Source organism: Nansenia antarctica (genome assembly GCF_963989245.1).
Source record: "Nansenia antarctica genome assembly, chromosome: 1".
Classification (NCBI taxonomy): domain Eukaryota; kingdom Metazoa; phylum Chordata; class Actinopteri; order Argentiniformes; family Microstomatidae; genus Nansenia; species Nansenia antarctica.
The window spans coordinates 943,414-957,646 of NC_137674.1; the positions used below are offsets into that span (position 1 = coordinate 943,414).

General features: G+C 50.1%; 1 protein-coding gene across 1 annotated transcript in view; it reads right to left on the reverse strand.

Moving 5' to 3' along the window:
• Nucleotides 1-2,205: 2,205 nt before the first annotated feature.
• The window catches only part of LOC308173755 (signal-induced proliferation-associated 1-like protein 2), a gene marked incomplete at its 5' end in the record, with an annotated part of 91,072 nt that continues 79,044 nt past the window's right edge, over nucleotides 2,206-14,233 (reverse strand). Inside the window, 3 exons of the mRNA XM_080548805.1 lie at nucleotides 2,206-2,430; nucleotides 4,948-5,029; nucleotides 7,927-8,044. Coding sequence (XP_080404931.1) covers nucleotides 2,284-2,430; nucleotides 4,948-5,029; nucleotides 7,927-8,044 — 347 coding nt within the window. The 3' untranslated portion in view covers nucleotides 2,206-2,283. The remainder of the gene's footprint in view (nucleotides 2,431-4,947; nucleotides 5,030-7,926; nucleotides 8,045-14,233) is intronic.

Sequence of the window (14,233 nt, forward strand, 5' to 3'; positions counted from 1 at the left end):
AAAGGTAAATGGACTGACCTTATTCCAAAGAGCTTTACAACGGCCTCCCATTCACACACCGATGGCGGCAAGCTACCATGCAAGGCGCCGGCCCGCTCATTGGGAGCAATTTGGGGTTCAGTGTCTTGCCCAAGGACACTTTGACATGTGGCCAGCCAGGGCTCGAACCGCCGATCTGCCAACCTTGCGATCATTAGACGCTGGCTCTACCCTTTGCGCCACAGCCGCCCCATTTCTTCAAATAATTTAAAGTGGTGTAAAGCAATTCGAAGTGTCCTTGGGCAAGACATTGAACCCAAAATTGCTCCCAATGAGCGTGGCCGTCGCCTTGCATAGTAGCTTGTCGCCATTGGTGTGTGAATGTATGTGAGAATGGGTGAATGAGAGGCTGTTGTAAAGCACTTTGGAATAAGGCGCTATGTAAGTCAGTCCATTTACAATCATCCTTAGACCTTCAAAATCTGTTCATATTCATTCACAACACAGTGAACTCAGGTAAGGGAAAGACGCAGCAAACAACGCTCATTCTTTTCATACTACATTTATTAAAAAAAGAAAAAAAGAAAAAAAAAGAAGCAACCTGTGTCCCATTTGAGATGAAACAGTTTCACGGAGAGAAAGACATTTGTAAAAGCGTACAAACCAACAAACTGTAATCTAGCAGCATCCAAACGTTGGAATCTCCAAAAACAGAGTCATCATTTGTATATTTAAATATATAATTTTGCCCTGGCAAGCTACACACTTTACAACATACACAGAGCTTTTTCCTCTCCTCTCCTTAGTGCAGAAGAAAAAAACACTAAATAACCTTAATAAAATAAACAACTTTAGGTTAAATAAGCTTAAATAATGTTGTTAAATACAAGACACTTCTGTGGGGGTTTCTGTACAGAAATAAACACATTTTGGCATTGTGAGTGTGGTTTGCTGGCTCTCGCTGATGTTTTAGAAACCACTGCATAAAAAAAACAAGATTTCTGCTGTGATAAACTACATACAGCGAGCCACAGACAAGGCTTGTGTTTATGAGAGAGAAACTAAAAGCAAAAGAGAAACAATCCATAATATACACCCAAGTTTTTTTTTTTATAGGCACAGTCTCTTCCTGTTATATAAATACATAGTCAAATACAACCATTTCTTAAAACAGGAACTGTTCACATTTGTGCTAAACGTTTTAAAAACACTTGACTACCACTTGTTTATTGCTAGGACACGGTGAAAGTGAATATAAACTACCAACCGACCAGGTTTCATATGTGTAGGGAGAGAGCACCTGTTTAAAAACATCAAAGTTTACTGCCGTGTGATACTATATTACAACATTGAAGGAATAAAAGCACTACTTTAAAAAAAAAAAAAAAAAGAAAAAAAAGAAAAGAAAGCGCTTGGATCAAAACATCAGGTCTCTAAATCTTTGTGACTTTGGGAACTAGGAACCAGAATGTCCAGCAAAAATAGAACTCAGTTGAGCTACATTCATTTTTTATTTTTTGCCTCCACTGTACTTTTCAAGTCTGCCACATGTGTAATGTGTGTGTCCCTCTCGGTGCAAGCAGACGACCAGTAAGTACCACTTCATAATGTCCACTACATTCCTCTCCTCCAACCTCCCCCCCCCCCCCCATCCAAAACCCCTTCTACCCTCTTGTTCTCTCCCCCTCTCTCTCCCATTTCTTTCTCTGTGCATCCATGGGAAAAGGGGAATGCCCCCCCAGCCCTCCACATACTCCACACAGACTGTTTGAGTGACAATAGAGTACAGTACACTGGTGTGATACAGATAATATGTGTAATACAGTACAGTACATAGGGTTTTTACATTCCACTACAATAGGTGTCTCTCCGAGGGAGACCGTCGTCAGGGCCTAGACAGGGTTAGGCCTAACTAAGTAACTAGTTAGTTAGTCAGGGCCTAACTTTCTCCAGCACTGCCCTGGAGATGAACCAACCAAGTATCCCAAGAGAAGTTCCTGCTGCCAGCGAAGCGGTTTCCCTAAAGAGGTTCTCTTGCAACCAACAGAAGGGTTTTTTCCGAATTCCGAATTCAAGGGGGGGCATAGAAAGAAAGGGTTCAAGTTTTTCCACACTGGGGTGGACAGGGTCTCCTAAACAGGTTTTCTTTAGAGGTCTTCATGCCCCCCCCCCCCCCCCCCCTCCCCCCCGTGGAGTGAAGAGAGAGCGTGAGTGTTTTTGTAATGACTGTCTGCTCATGGATCACGTAATAGTTTCTCTAAGGAGTTCAGTGAGTCCAGGAGCAGTAGTAGAGAGGGGCGGGTCTCAGGGTTTCTTGTCGATGGTGTGGAAGAACCACTCTGTGAACTTCCTGAGCTGCGCCGCTGCGGTCTGGCTCTCCTCCTGCAGCCGCATGTTGTCCTGCCTCAGGTGCTGCACCTCCACCTGCAGGATGGCCTTGTCCTCCTTCTCCTGCATACGACAAAACGAACGCACGCACACGCACACACAGAGACACAGAGACAGAGAGACAGAGACAGACACAGAGACAGACAGAGACAGAGACAGAGACAGAGACAGACACAGACACAGAGACAGAGACAGAGACAGAGACAGACACAGACACAGACACAGACACAGACACAGACACAGACACAGACACAGACACAGACACACACACACACACACACACACACACACACACACACACACACACACAACATTCAACACTAGGCCTGTACCATTTCAAACCCAACCTGCTGCTATAGGGTTATTAGATTAGTGGTTTCTCTTTAGTGCATATCACATGTATTTCCCTCCTCTCTAAGCACATTGGGAATCTGGAGAAAATGTAAAGCAGAGACACAATAAGAGAAGGAAACAGGAAATTAAATTATGCGGACAAGCCGGTGGTACGTTAACCCTGCGCTTTTCATGCATTGTTTGGCACACCGACTTCCTCTTTACCCTTCAGAAATCTCACAATTGCAACTCTACGTTGTGACGCACATCCCCAGACCTCAAATAAACAGTAGGTAAGAATGAACCAGGGAGAGCGACGTAAAAAAAAAAATAGACTACGGACTTTGATTTATGCTTTAGACTTTAAATCATTCGAGCCTTACCCCAAAATAGCACCCTAGTTTTAAAGCTCACAGAGGACCATTCTGTACATCTCTTCAGGCTTACTGCTCTTCCGAGACATCTACTACCCCCCAGCACTGTGTCTCCTGAGACACCTGCTTCCCCCTATACTGTGTCTCCTAAGACTTCTACTTCCACTCTTGTACTGTTTCTCCAGTGTCTATACTTCTTATTTCTTTTACATTCTATCACTGAGACTGCCAATGGCCCCGGGCCTGAGCTAGATTACTCTTCCTGCTACGACTGGTGGATTGATGATTCACTTGCTTAGTCAAATGTATCGATTCGCAAGTCACTTTGGAATAAGGTGTCTTTTAAATGCCAAAAACGTAAAATGTCTAAAGGATGAGGAGAGGGGGATGAGGAGAGGGGGATGAGGAGAGGGGGGTGGGGAGAGGGGGGTGAGGAGAGGAGGATGAGGAGAGGGGGATGAGGAGAGGGGGATGAGGAGAGGGGGATGAGGAGAGGGGGATGAGGAGAGGGGGATGAGGAGAGGGGGAGGGGGATGAGGAGAGGGGGATGAGGAGAGGGGGATGAGGAGAGGGGGGTGAGGAGAGGGGGATGAGGAGAGGGGGATGAGGAGAGGGGGATGAGGAGAGGGGGATGAGGAGAGGGGGGTGAGGAGAGGGGGAGGGGGATGAGGAGAGGGGGGTGAGGAGAGGGGGATGAGGAGAGGGGGGTGAGGAGAGGGGGGTGAGGAGAGGGGGGTGAGGAGAGGGGGGTGAGGAGAGGGGGGTGAGGAGAGGGGGATGAGGAGAGGGGGATGAGGAGAGGGGGGTGAGGAGAGGAGGATGAGGAGAGGGGATGAGGAGAGGGGGATGAGGAGAGGGGGGTGAGGAGAGGGGGGATGAGGAGAGGGGGATGAGGAGAGGGGGAAGAGGAGAGGAGGATGAGGAGAGGGGGGTGAGGAGAGGGGGATGAGGAGAGGGGGATGAGGAGAGGGGGATGAGGAGAGGGGGGTGAGGAGAGGGGGGTGAGGAGAGGGGGATGAGGAGAGGGGGATGAGGAGAGGGGGGTGAGGAGAGGGGGGTGAGGAGAGGGGGATGAGGAGAGGGGGGTGAGGAGAGGGGGGTGAGGAGAGGGGGATGAGGAGAGGGGGATGAGGAGAGGGGGGTGAGGAGAGGGGGATGAGGAGAGGGGGATGAGGAGAGGGGATGAGGAGAGGGGGATGAGGAGAGGGGATGAGGAGAGGGGGATGAGGAGAGGGGGGTGAGGAGAGGGGGGATGAGGAGAGGGGGATGAGGAGAGGGGGAAGAGGAGAGGGGGATGAGGAGAGGGGGAGGGGGATGAGGAGAGGGGAGTGAGGAGAGGGGGATGAGGAGAGGGGGATGAGGAGAGGGGGATGAGGAGAGGGGGATGAGGAGAGGGGGATGAGGAGAGGGGGACGAGGAGAGGGGGATGAGGAGAGGGGGATGAGGAGAGGGGGATGAGGAGAGGGGGAGGGGGATGAGGAGAGGGGGTAAGGAGAGGGGGATGAGGAGAGGGGGATGAGGAGAGGGGGATGAGGAGAGGGGGGTGAGGAGAGGGGGGTGAGGAGAGGGGGATGAGGAGAGGGGGATGAGGAGAGGGGGGTGAGGAGAGGGGGGTGAGGAGAGGGGGATGAGGAGAGGGGGGTGAGGAGAGGGGGATGAGGAGAGGGGGACGAGGAGAGGGGGATGAGGAGAGGGGGATGAGGAGAGGAGGATGAGGAGAGGGGGGTGAGGAGAGGGGGATGAGGAGAGGGGGATGAGGAGAGGGGGATGAGGAGAGGGGATGAGGAGAGGGGGATGAGGAGAGGGGGATGAGGAGAGGGGATGAGGAGAGGGGGATGAGGAGAGGGGGATGAGGAGAGGGGGATGAGCGTACCTTTCTGAGGTCGTACTGCAGCTGCCTCAGGATCACCTCCAGTTGGTTGACTTTACCTGTCAGAGTCGCCGGGGCGCCGTGCCTGAGAGAAGAGAGAACAACAGGAAGTAAACAAAACAGGCACAAATTAACACTAGAACAGCCATGGGTGGGGTCATTAACACTAGAACAGCCATGGGTGGGGTTATTAACACTAGAACAGCCATGGGTGGGGTCATTAACACTAGAACAGCCATGGGTGGGGTCGTTTAACACTAGGACAGCCATGGATGGGGTCATTTAACACTAGAACAGCCATGGGTGGGGTCATTAACACTAGAACAGCCATGGGTGGGGTCATTTAACACTAGGACAGCCATGGGTGGGGTCATTTAACACTAGGACAGCCATGGATGGGGTCATTTAACACTAGAACAGCCATGGATGGGGTCATTTAACACTAGAACAGCCATGGGTGGGGTCATTTAACACTAGAACAGCCATGGGTGGGGTCATTAACACTAGAACAGCCATGGGTGGGGTCATTAACACTAGAACAGCCATGGGCGGGGTCATTAACACTAGAACAGCCATGGGTGGGGTCATTAACACTAGAACAGCCATGTGTGGGGTCATTAACACTAGAACAGCCATGGGTGGGGTCATTAACACTAGAACAGCCATGGGTGGGGTCATTAACACTAGAACAGCCATGGGTGGGGTCATTAACACTAGAACAGCCATGGGTGGGGTCATTAACAGTAGAACAGCCATGGGTGGGGTCATTTGACCCTGTGAGTAAAAAAATTAAAAGTTTCTATCTTTGCAAATTTCAGAACCCTCCTTTCATGACCTTTCCTAGATATGTGTGTTCTACCACCCAGTATCCTTACATTTTCAAAATCACATCAGGATAAGCTAGTATGAAGATATTTTGCAGGTTTTCTGTGTAGGAGGCAGGCTAATTTACAAGCCGGCCAACGAGGGGTGTGTAAGTAGCAGCTTCCCATTCTAAAGACTATGGTTGACATTTGTCCCCCGAGGCGGCTCTTATAGTAGGTAAACAAGGCACGTTGAACACTGTTCTAGTGTTAAGTGTGGGTATAAGGCCAAAGTAGGGGGTGATGGAGGGATGATAGGTGGGGGTGGTGATGGAGGGATGATAGGAGGTGGTGATGGAGGGATGACAGGAGGTGGTGATGGAGGGATGATAGGTGGGGGTGATGGAGAGATGATAGGAGGTGGGGGTGATGGAGGGATGATAGGAGGGGGTGATGGAGGGATGATAGGTGGGGGTGATGGAGGGATGATAGGAGGTGATGATGGAGGGATGATAGGTGGGGGTGATGGAGGGATGATAGGTGGGGGTGATGGAGGGATGATAGGTGGGGGTGATGGAGAGATGATAGGAGGTGGTGATGGAGGGATGATAGGTGGGGGTGATGGAGGGATGATAGGAGGTGGTGATGGAGGGATGATAGGTGGGGGTGGTGATGGAGGGATGATAGGAGGTGGGGGTGATGGAGGGATGATAGGAGGAGGTGATGGAGGGATGATAGGAGGTGGTGATGGAGGGATGATAGGAGGTGGTGATGGAGGGATGATAGGAGGTGGTGGTGATGGAGGGATGATAGGAGGTGGTGATGGAGGGATGATAGGTGGGGGTGATGGAGGGATGATAGGTGGGGGTGATGGAGGGATGATAGGTGGGGGTGATGGAGGGATGATAGGAGGTGGTGGTGATGGAGGGATGATAGGTGGGGGTGATGGAGGGATGATAGGAGGTGGTGATGGAGGGATGATAGGAGGTGGTGATGGAGGGATGATAGGAGGTGGTGGTGATGGAGGGATGATAGGTGGGGGTGATGGAGGGATGATAGGTGGTGGTGGTGATGGAGGGATGATAGGAGGTGGTGATGGAGGGATGATAGGAGGTGGTGATGGAGGGATGATAGGAGGTGGTGATGGAGGGATGATAGGAGGTGGTGATGGAGGGATGATAGGAGGTGGTGATGGAGGGATGATAGGAGGTGGTGATGGAGGGATGATAGGAGGTGATGATGGAGGGATGATAGGAGGTGGTGATGGAGGGATGATAGGAGGTGGTGATGGAGGGATGATAGGAGGGGGTGATGGAGGGATGATAGGTGGGGGTGATGGAGGGATGATAGGTGGGGGTGGTGATTGAGGGATGATAGGTGGGGGTGGTGATGGAGGAATGATAGGAGGTGGTGATGGAGGGATGATAGGAGGTGGTGATGGAGGGATGATAGGAGGTGGTGATGGAGGGATGATAGGTGGGGGTGATGGAGGGATGATAGGTGGGGGTGGTGATTGAGGGATGATAGGAGGTGGTGGTGATGGAGGAATGATAGGAGGTGGTGATGGAGGGATGATAGGAGGTGGTGATGGAGGGATGATAGGTGGGGGTGATGGAGGGATGATAGGTGGGGTGATGGAGGGATGATAGGTGGGGGTGGTGATGGAGGGATGATAGGTGGGGTGATGGAGGGATGATAGGAGGTGGTGATGGAGGGATGATAGGTGGGGGTGATGGAGGGATGATAGGAGGTGGTGATGGAGGGATGATAGGTGGTGGTGATGGAGGGATGATAGGAGGAGGTGGTGATGGAGGGATGATAGGAGGAGGTGGTGATGGAGGGATGATAGGAGGAGGTGGTGATGGAGGGATGATAGGAGGTGGTGATGGAGAGATGATAGGAGGAGGTGGTGATGGAGGGATGATAGGAGGAGGTGGTGATGGAGGGATGATAGGAGGTGGTGATGGAGGGATGATAGGAGGTGGTGATGGAGGGATGATAGGAGGTGGTGATGGAGAGATGATAGGAGGTGGTGGTGATGGAGGGATGATAGGTGGGGGTGGTGATGGAGGGATGATAGGAGGTGGTGGTGATGGAGGGATGATAGGAGGAGGTGATGGAGGGATGATAGGAGGTGGTGGTGATGGAGGGATGATAGGAGGTGGGGAGAGAGACTCACCCTGCCTCCAGAGCCGCTCCCTCTGCGGCCTGGACGCGTCTGGTCAGCTCCTGGGAGATCTGCAGGGCCTCCGCCCGCTGCATGTCCGTCATGGTGCAGAAGGACGCCACACGCTGGTCTGGAGGGGGGGGGGGGGCACAACAAGAAAGAAAGCTCTTACCGATGAGAAATCATACATATATCCAACACCAATGAATACAAATCAAGAGTAAACTCTCAGAGGCCACAGGGGGACACACAGTTATTATGATGTATGTATGTATGTATGTATGTATGTATGTACTGTATGTATGTATGTATGTATGTATGTATGTATGTATGTATGTATGTATGTATGTATGTATGTATGTATGTATGTATGTATGTATGTATGTATGTATGTACTGTATGTATGTATGTATGTATGTATGTATGTATGTATGTATGTATGTATGTATGTATGTACTGTATGTATGTATGTATGTATGTATGTATGTATGTATGTACTGTATGTATGTATGTATGTATGTATGTATGTATGTATGTATGTATGTATGTATGTATGTATGTATGTATGTATGTATGTATGTATACAATGTTTACAATTGTTCAAATATGATTTTTGTATCGGACCCCAGGAAGACTAGCTAATGTCATGGCATTAGCTAATGAATGAATGAATGAATGAATGGTCTTTATTGTCATTGCTATAGTACAGGTACCAAACAACGAAATGTAATGGGGATCCTAATAAACAAACAAACAAACAAACAGAGGGACACACAGAAAGACACACAGAGGGACATAGAGGGACATAGAGGGACAGACAGAGGACAGAGGACAGACACACAGAGGAACACAGGGGGTCATCTCCCCACCCCTCCGGCCTACCACCCAGGGCGCTCACCCATCTGTGTCTCAGACAACTGCCTGGCTCATGATTGGATGGATCCGACAGATCTTTCAGGCTGTGGTGGTCATGGCTGTTTTACCATACCAGGCCCTTAAGCTTTGCTCAAAGCCCCCATGGAGAAAACCCACAAAACTTGGCATGGTTATGGTGGTGAGGGACAGGCTCAGTTCCATGCTTAATGCTCTTTGCTCCCCCCCCCCCCCCCCCGCCCCCTCTCCCTCCCCCCCCTCAAGCCCCTGGTCTGAAACTCAAGATAGGAGGATCTCCATATTCATAATAAGATTTTAGAAACACCTTCCATTAATTTACCCCCACATTGAAGTAAATCCGATCCAAGACAAAAGCGGATCGAACCGTGAGTCGGTTGTTCAGATCGGGGAGGAGAGAGAGAGAGACCGGGGGTTTGATTTACATATGAATGAGGGGTCCCCTCCCTTGTTGGGGGGCTGCGTCACAAAGATTACACCGTTCTACGAAAGCAGAAGAGACTGGCACTAGAAAAGCAGCTTTTGATTTTATTCCCAGGCAATGCTTTCTTTTTTGTCAGTTTTCCCAGACAGAAATCGAAATAACAAAAAATGTCCTCAAATAAGAGAAAACTAAAATTACATTTTTTTGTTTGAAAACGTACAATACATTGAGTTGAAGCGGGGGAAATATATCAAAAACATCTATTCGTTGAGACAGAAAGTGCCTTTTTTTCATATTTGAATTCTCCCCAATTCTGTTTCTGTAATTCGCCTCACCCGACTGCTATGCCATCTGTTTCTGTCTAGGTCAAAGTACTTGGTACTTAAATGGAGTGACTTATATAGCGCCTTATTCCAAAGCGCTTTACAATGGCCTCTCATTCTCTCTCCTCAAACTCTCTCCTAGCATTCACATGCCCTGGCACTTACATCCATAGTTGGATGAAAAAGCAAATGTCTGCAGAGATACAGTATTCATAAACAACAACACCTAGGCTATCATCACAGCCAGGCAAGACCCCAAATCTGCCCCCCCCGCCGGCCCCCATCAGGCCTGGTTAGGCACATAAAAACAGCTCCAAGCCCCCCCCCCCAGCCTGCTATGGGCACCATGGACCCCCCCCCCCCCCCCCCCCACCCAGCCTGCTATGAGTGCTCTAACCCCCCCCCCCCCCCCCACCCAGCTAAAGGACAGTGGAATGCCAACATGGCTGCCATGAGAACTCCTTCCTTGCTGCCAGGCATGCTCAGTCTCATGCGCACCGCTGCCCCTCATGTGCTCCCCGTTAGGCCCGGGGGGGAGAGAGAGAGAGGCACATCAGAAGAGACTCAAGACCCAACTGAGCATCTATGATTTATGATAAATTAGTGGTTACACGCCATGCAGTTGTCATGTTTACACGTCTTGGGGGTCATAGAGAGTTTAGGTGGAAGAAAAACAACATGTGGCGTGTCAGTTTGTATGAGGAATATACTAGTAGTACTAGAGAAAGAAATGAAGAGATTTTGTTATATTGCATACAGCTGAATGTAGTTGGGGGGGGGGGGGGAGCTCTTTTAAGCAACTACGTGATTTTTAATTTATGAAACTTTTTTTCTGAGACCTCATATTGCTGGGATGGCATAGATATGTCAACGCTTGTTAAGTGAACGCAGTCAGCTTGTCAGCTTGTGAAGTGACAACACTTATACACTTGATCATACCAACACTAATGTGGGGAAAGACTAAACCAAACTGCACCATAAAGACCATTCATTCATTCATTCATTCATTCTCCATCAACAGTTTCTCTATACGTTTAGATATAATGAGCCCGCCTCCGTAGGTGTACATAGCCTTTATTTATGTAAACCAGCTCCTTTCCCTTCTTTTTTTTTTTTCTTTTTTTTTCTTTCCTAGCACCAGGGGAGCCACCCCTCCCAAATTTCGTTGTTTGGTACCTGTACTATATCAATGACAATAAAGACCATTCATTCATTCATTCATTCATTCATTCTATACGTTTAGGCGTGCGCTCCTGTTACCAAACTGCTACTGTAACACCAACAAAAAACATCTAAAAACCAACCTACCAATATAGCTTATCAAAACTGACAGCTTGTAAAAAAAAGTAGCGCTCAAAGACAAACCACATCAGACCTGTTCAAACAGGCGAAAGCAAACTAACAAAAAGGATCAACGCTAAGCCAAGCGAAGCCAAAGCGAAAAAAGAAAAAAAAAAGGCAGGAATGCTAAGAATAGATAACAGACCAACCAGTAAAAAGAAAAGACCATCTCACCATAGTTCTCTCGTCCATGGAAAGAGTCCAGAACCTTCTACAGAAGCCCATCCACACCGTAGGCCTACAGGCCACAGGCCAAGGAGGAGCTGCAATTCTCTCAAACTGGCAACCAAAGTGCTTAAGATGTAAGGAGCCGTGTGTGTGTGTGTGTGTGTGTGTGTGTCTGTGTGTGTGTCTGTGTGTGTGTGTGTGTAAGGAGCAGTGGTTAGGGCACTCTCCCAAAGTGGCGTCTTGCTGGGTTTACGGTGCGAAAATTGGCAGAGAAATGATGGCTCTCTCTCTCTCTCTTTTTCTAAATAGATAGATAGATAGATAGATAGATAGACTTTATTTGTCATTGTTACAGTACAGGTACCAAACAACGAAATTTAGGAGGGGAGGCTCCCCTGGTGTTTAAGAAAGGAAAAAGAAACACATTTTGGAAAAAGCATAGATGCATAAAATCACAAGAAGATAAAGAGCTGGTTTACATCAATAGAGGCTATGTACACAATCCACTGTACTATACTGCACAGATAGTCAACTAGGGTTGTCATATTGCACAAGAAAGTATTTTTTCACATTTTTTTAAAGTGTCACAGTTTGCAGGCTTGAAAATGTACATGTTTGTGCCTCAGCACTGGCTGCCATTACAATCCGTCCGGACTTGTCCTGGGCCCAGAACTTAGGCCTTTTCTGTGTTCAGGGCCTTGACGGCCCTGTGGTAGAAGCAGTTCTTCAGTCTGTTTGTCTTAGCGGCCGGGGTCCTGTACCTCCTGTTCGAGGGCAGCTTGACAAAGTGTTCGTGCCCAGGGTGGGTCGGGTCCTTGGAGATCTTGGAGGCCCTCCTGAGACAGCGTGTTTCGTACAGCTTCTCCAGAGAGGGGAGGGTGGCGCCGGTGATCCCCTGTGCTGTTCTCACGACTCTCTGTAGATCGTTTCTCTCCGCTGCCGTGCAGCTGTGGTACCAGTTGGAGATGCCGAAGGTGAGGATGCTCTCCACTGCGCCGTGGTAGAAGGCCACCAGCATCTCCTGCTTGCTGTGTTGTTTCTTGAGGCATCTCAGGGTGTATAGCCGCTGTTGTGCCCTCTTGATGGTGCCTTTAGTGTTGTCCTTCCAGGCCAGGTCATCCCGTATGATGTGTCCCAGGAAACGGAGGTTTGAGACCATCTCTACGCTCTCTCCGTCGATGAGCAGGGGCAGGATCTCGGACTTTTTCCTCCTGTAGTCTACGATGAGTTCCTGGGTCTTTGACTTGTTTAGCAGCAGGTTGTTTACCTTGCACAGCTTGCTCAATTGCTCTACCTCATCCCTGTACGCCGCCTCGTCCCCCCCCGAGATACATCCCACCACGGTGGTGTCGTCTGCAAACTTTACGATGTAGTTGCTGGGGTGGATGGGGGTGAAGTCGTGGGTGTAGAGGTTGTAGAGGATGGGGCTTAGCACGCAGCCCTGGGGTGACCCAGTGCTGAGGCTGAGGGCTGTGGAGGTGTGGGGGCCCACCCGCACCCTCTGGGGGCGGTTGGTCAGGAAGTCCTTGATCCACGCACATATAGAGTGTGATAGACCCAGGTCTAGTAGTTTGGTCACTAGCCTGTCTGGAAGGATGGTGTTAAAGGCGGAGCTGAAGTCCACGAAGAGCAGTCTCGCGTAGCTGTTTCCCCTCTCCAGGTGGGATAGAGTGGCGTGGAGAGTCGTCGCTATGGCGTCTTCTGTGGACCTGTGGGCTCTGTAGGCGAACTGGTATGGATCCAGGTTGGGCGGGAGGCGTGTGAGTATGTGGGCCCGGACTAGTTTCTCGAAGCACTTCATGATGATTGGTGTGAGTGCCACCGGGCGGTAGTCGTTTAGGCAGCTCACCGTGCTTTTCTTCGGGACTGGGATGATAGTTGAGGTTTTCAGGCAGGGTGGGACGGTGGCCTGGGACAGGGACTGGTTAAAGATGTTGGTGAAAACCCCGGCCAGCTGGTCGGCGCAGTCTCTCAGCACCCGTCCCAGGACGCCATCCGGCCCCGAGGCTTTCCTGGGGTCCACCGCCTTCAGTACGCGTCTCACCTCGTGCTCTGTGAGGGTGAGGCTGCTGAGAGCTGGAGAGAGTGGTGTCTGTGTTGTGGTTACCTCCGTTCGCCCCTCGTCGAACCGGGCGTAGAAGGTGTTCAGCTTTCCCGCCAGCAGGGGGTCGTCCTCTGCGGCTGTGAGCCTGTTGGCTCTGAAGTTTGTCATCTGCTGAACCCCCTGCCACATCCGCCTGGAGTCGTTGCTCAGGAGGCATTCCTCAATCTTCTCTCTGTGCTCTGCCTTGGCCGCTTTGATGCCGCGCTTTAGGTTGGCCCTGGTGGAGCTGTACAGCGGTGTGCGCTTCCCTGCGAAGAAGGCGTTGTCCCTCTCATTTAACAGTTTTTGGACCTTCCCAGTCATCCATGGCTTCGTGTTGGGGTAGACCCGGACCCGTTTGTCCACGGTGACTGAGTTGGTGCAGTTCACTATGTGGTTCAGAACCGACGACGTGTACTGCTCCAGGTCCTCATGCTCATATTCCTGCCATAGGGTGTCATTTAGGCAGATCTGCAGTGGAGCGGACCCTTCTGGCCAGGTTCTGACAGTCTTAGTGGTGGTGGGAGCACTTTTCCCCATTGTGGTGTATGCAGGAATCAGGAGGATTGACACATGGTCAGACATGCCTAGATGAGCTAGCGGACTAGCCTTGTAAGCACGTTTGATGTTGGTGTATACCTTATCCAGTGTTTTTTCTCCCCTCGTTGCACATTTTACATGCTGGTAGAACTTGGGTAGTACTGCCTTCAGGTCGACATGATTAAAGTCCCCCGCTATGATGTGGATAGCCTGTGGATCAGTACTTTGTTGGCTACTAATGACGTCGTATAGTCGCGCCAATGCTACTTTGCTGTCTGAGCTAGGTGCAATATACACACATGTAATTAGCACCGCGTTAAACTCCCTAGGCAGGTATGTGGGTCGGCATTTAACAGTCAAGTATTCTAGGTCTGGTGAGCAGTGGCTACTTACAGTTTTCGTGTTTAAGCACCAGCTGTTCTTCGTCGATATTATGATCCCACCTCCTCTTGACTTACCGCTAAGCTCCGTGCGGTCAGCGCGATGTAGCGTTCGGCCCTCTAAGCTAACGTTAGCGTCCACAATGTTGTCGTTTAGCCAGGTTTCGGT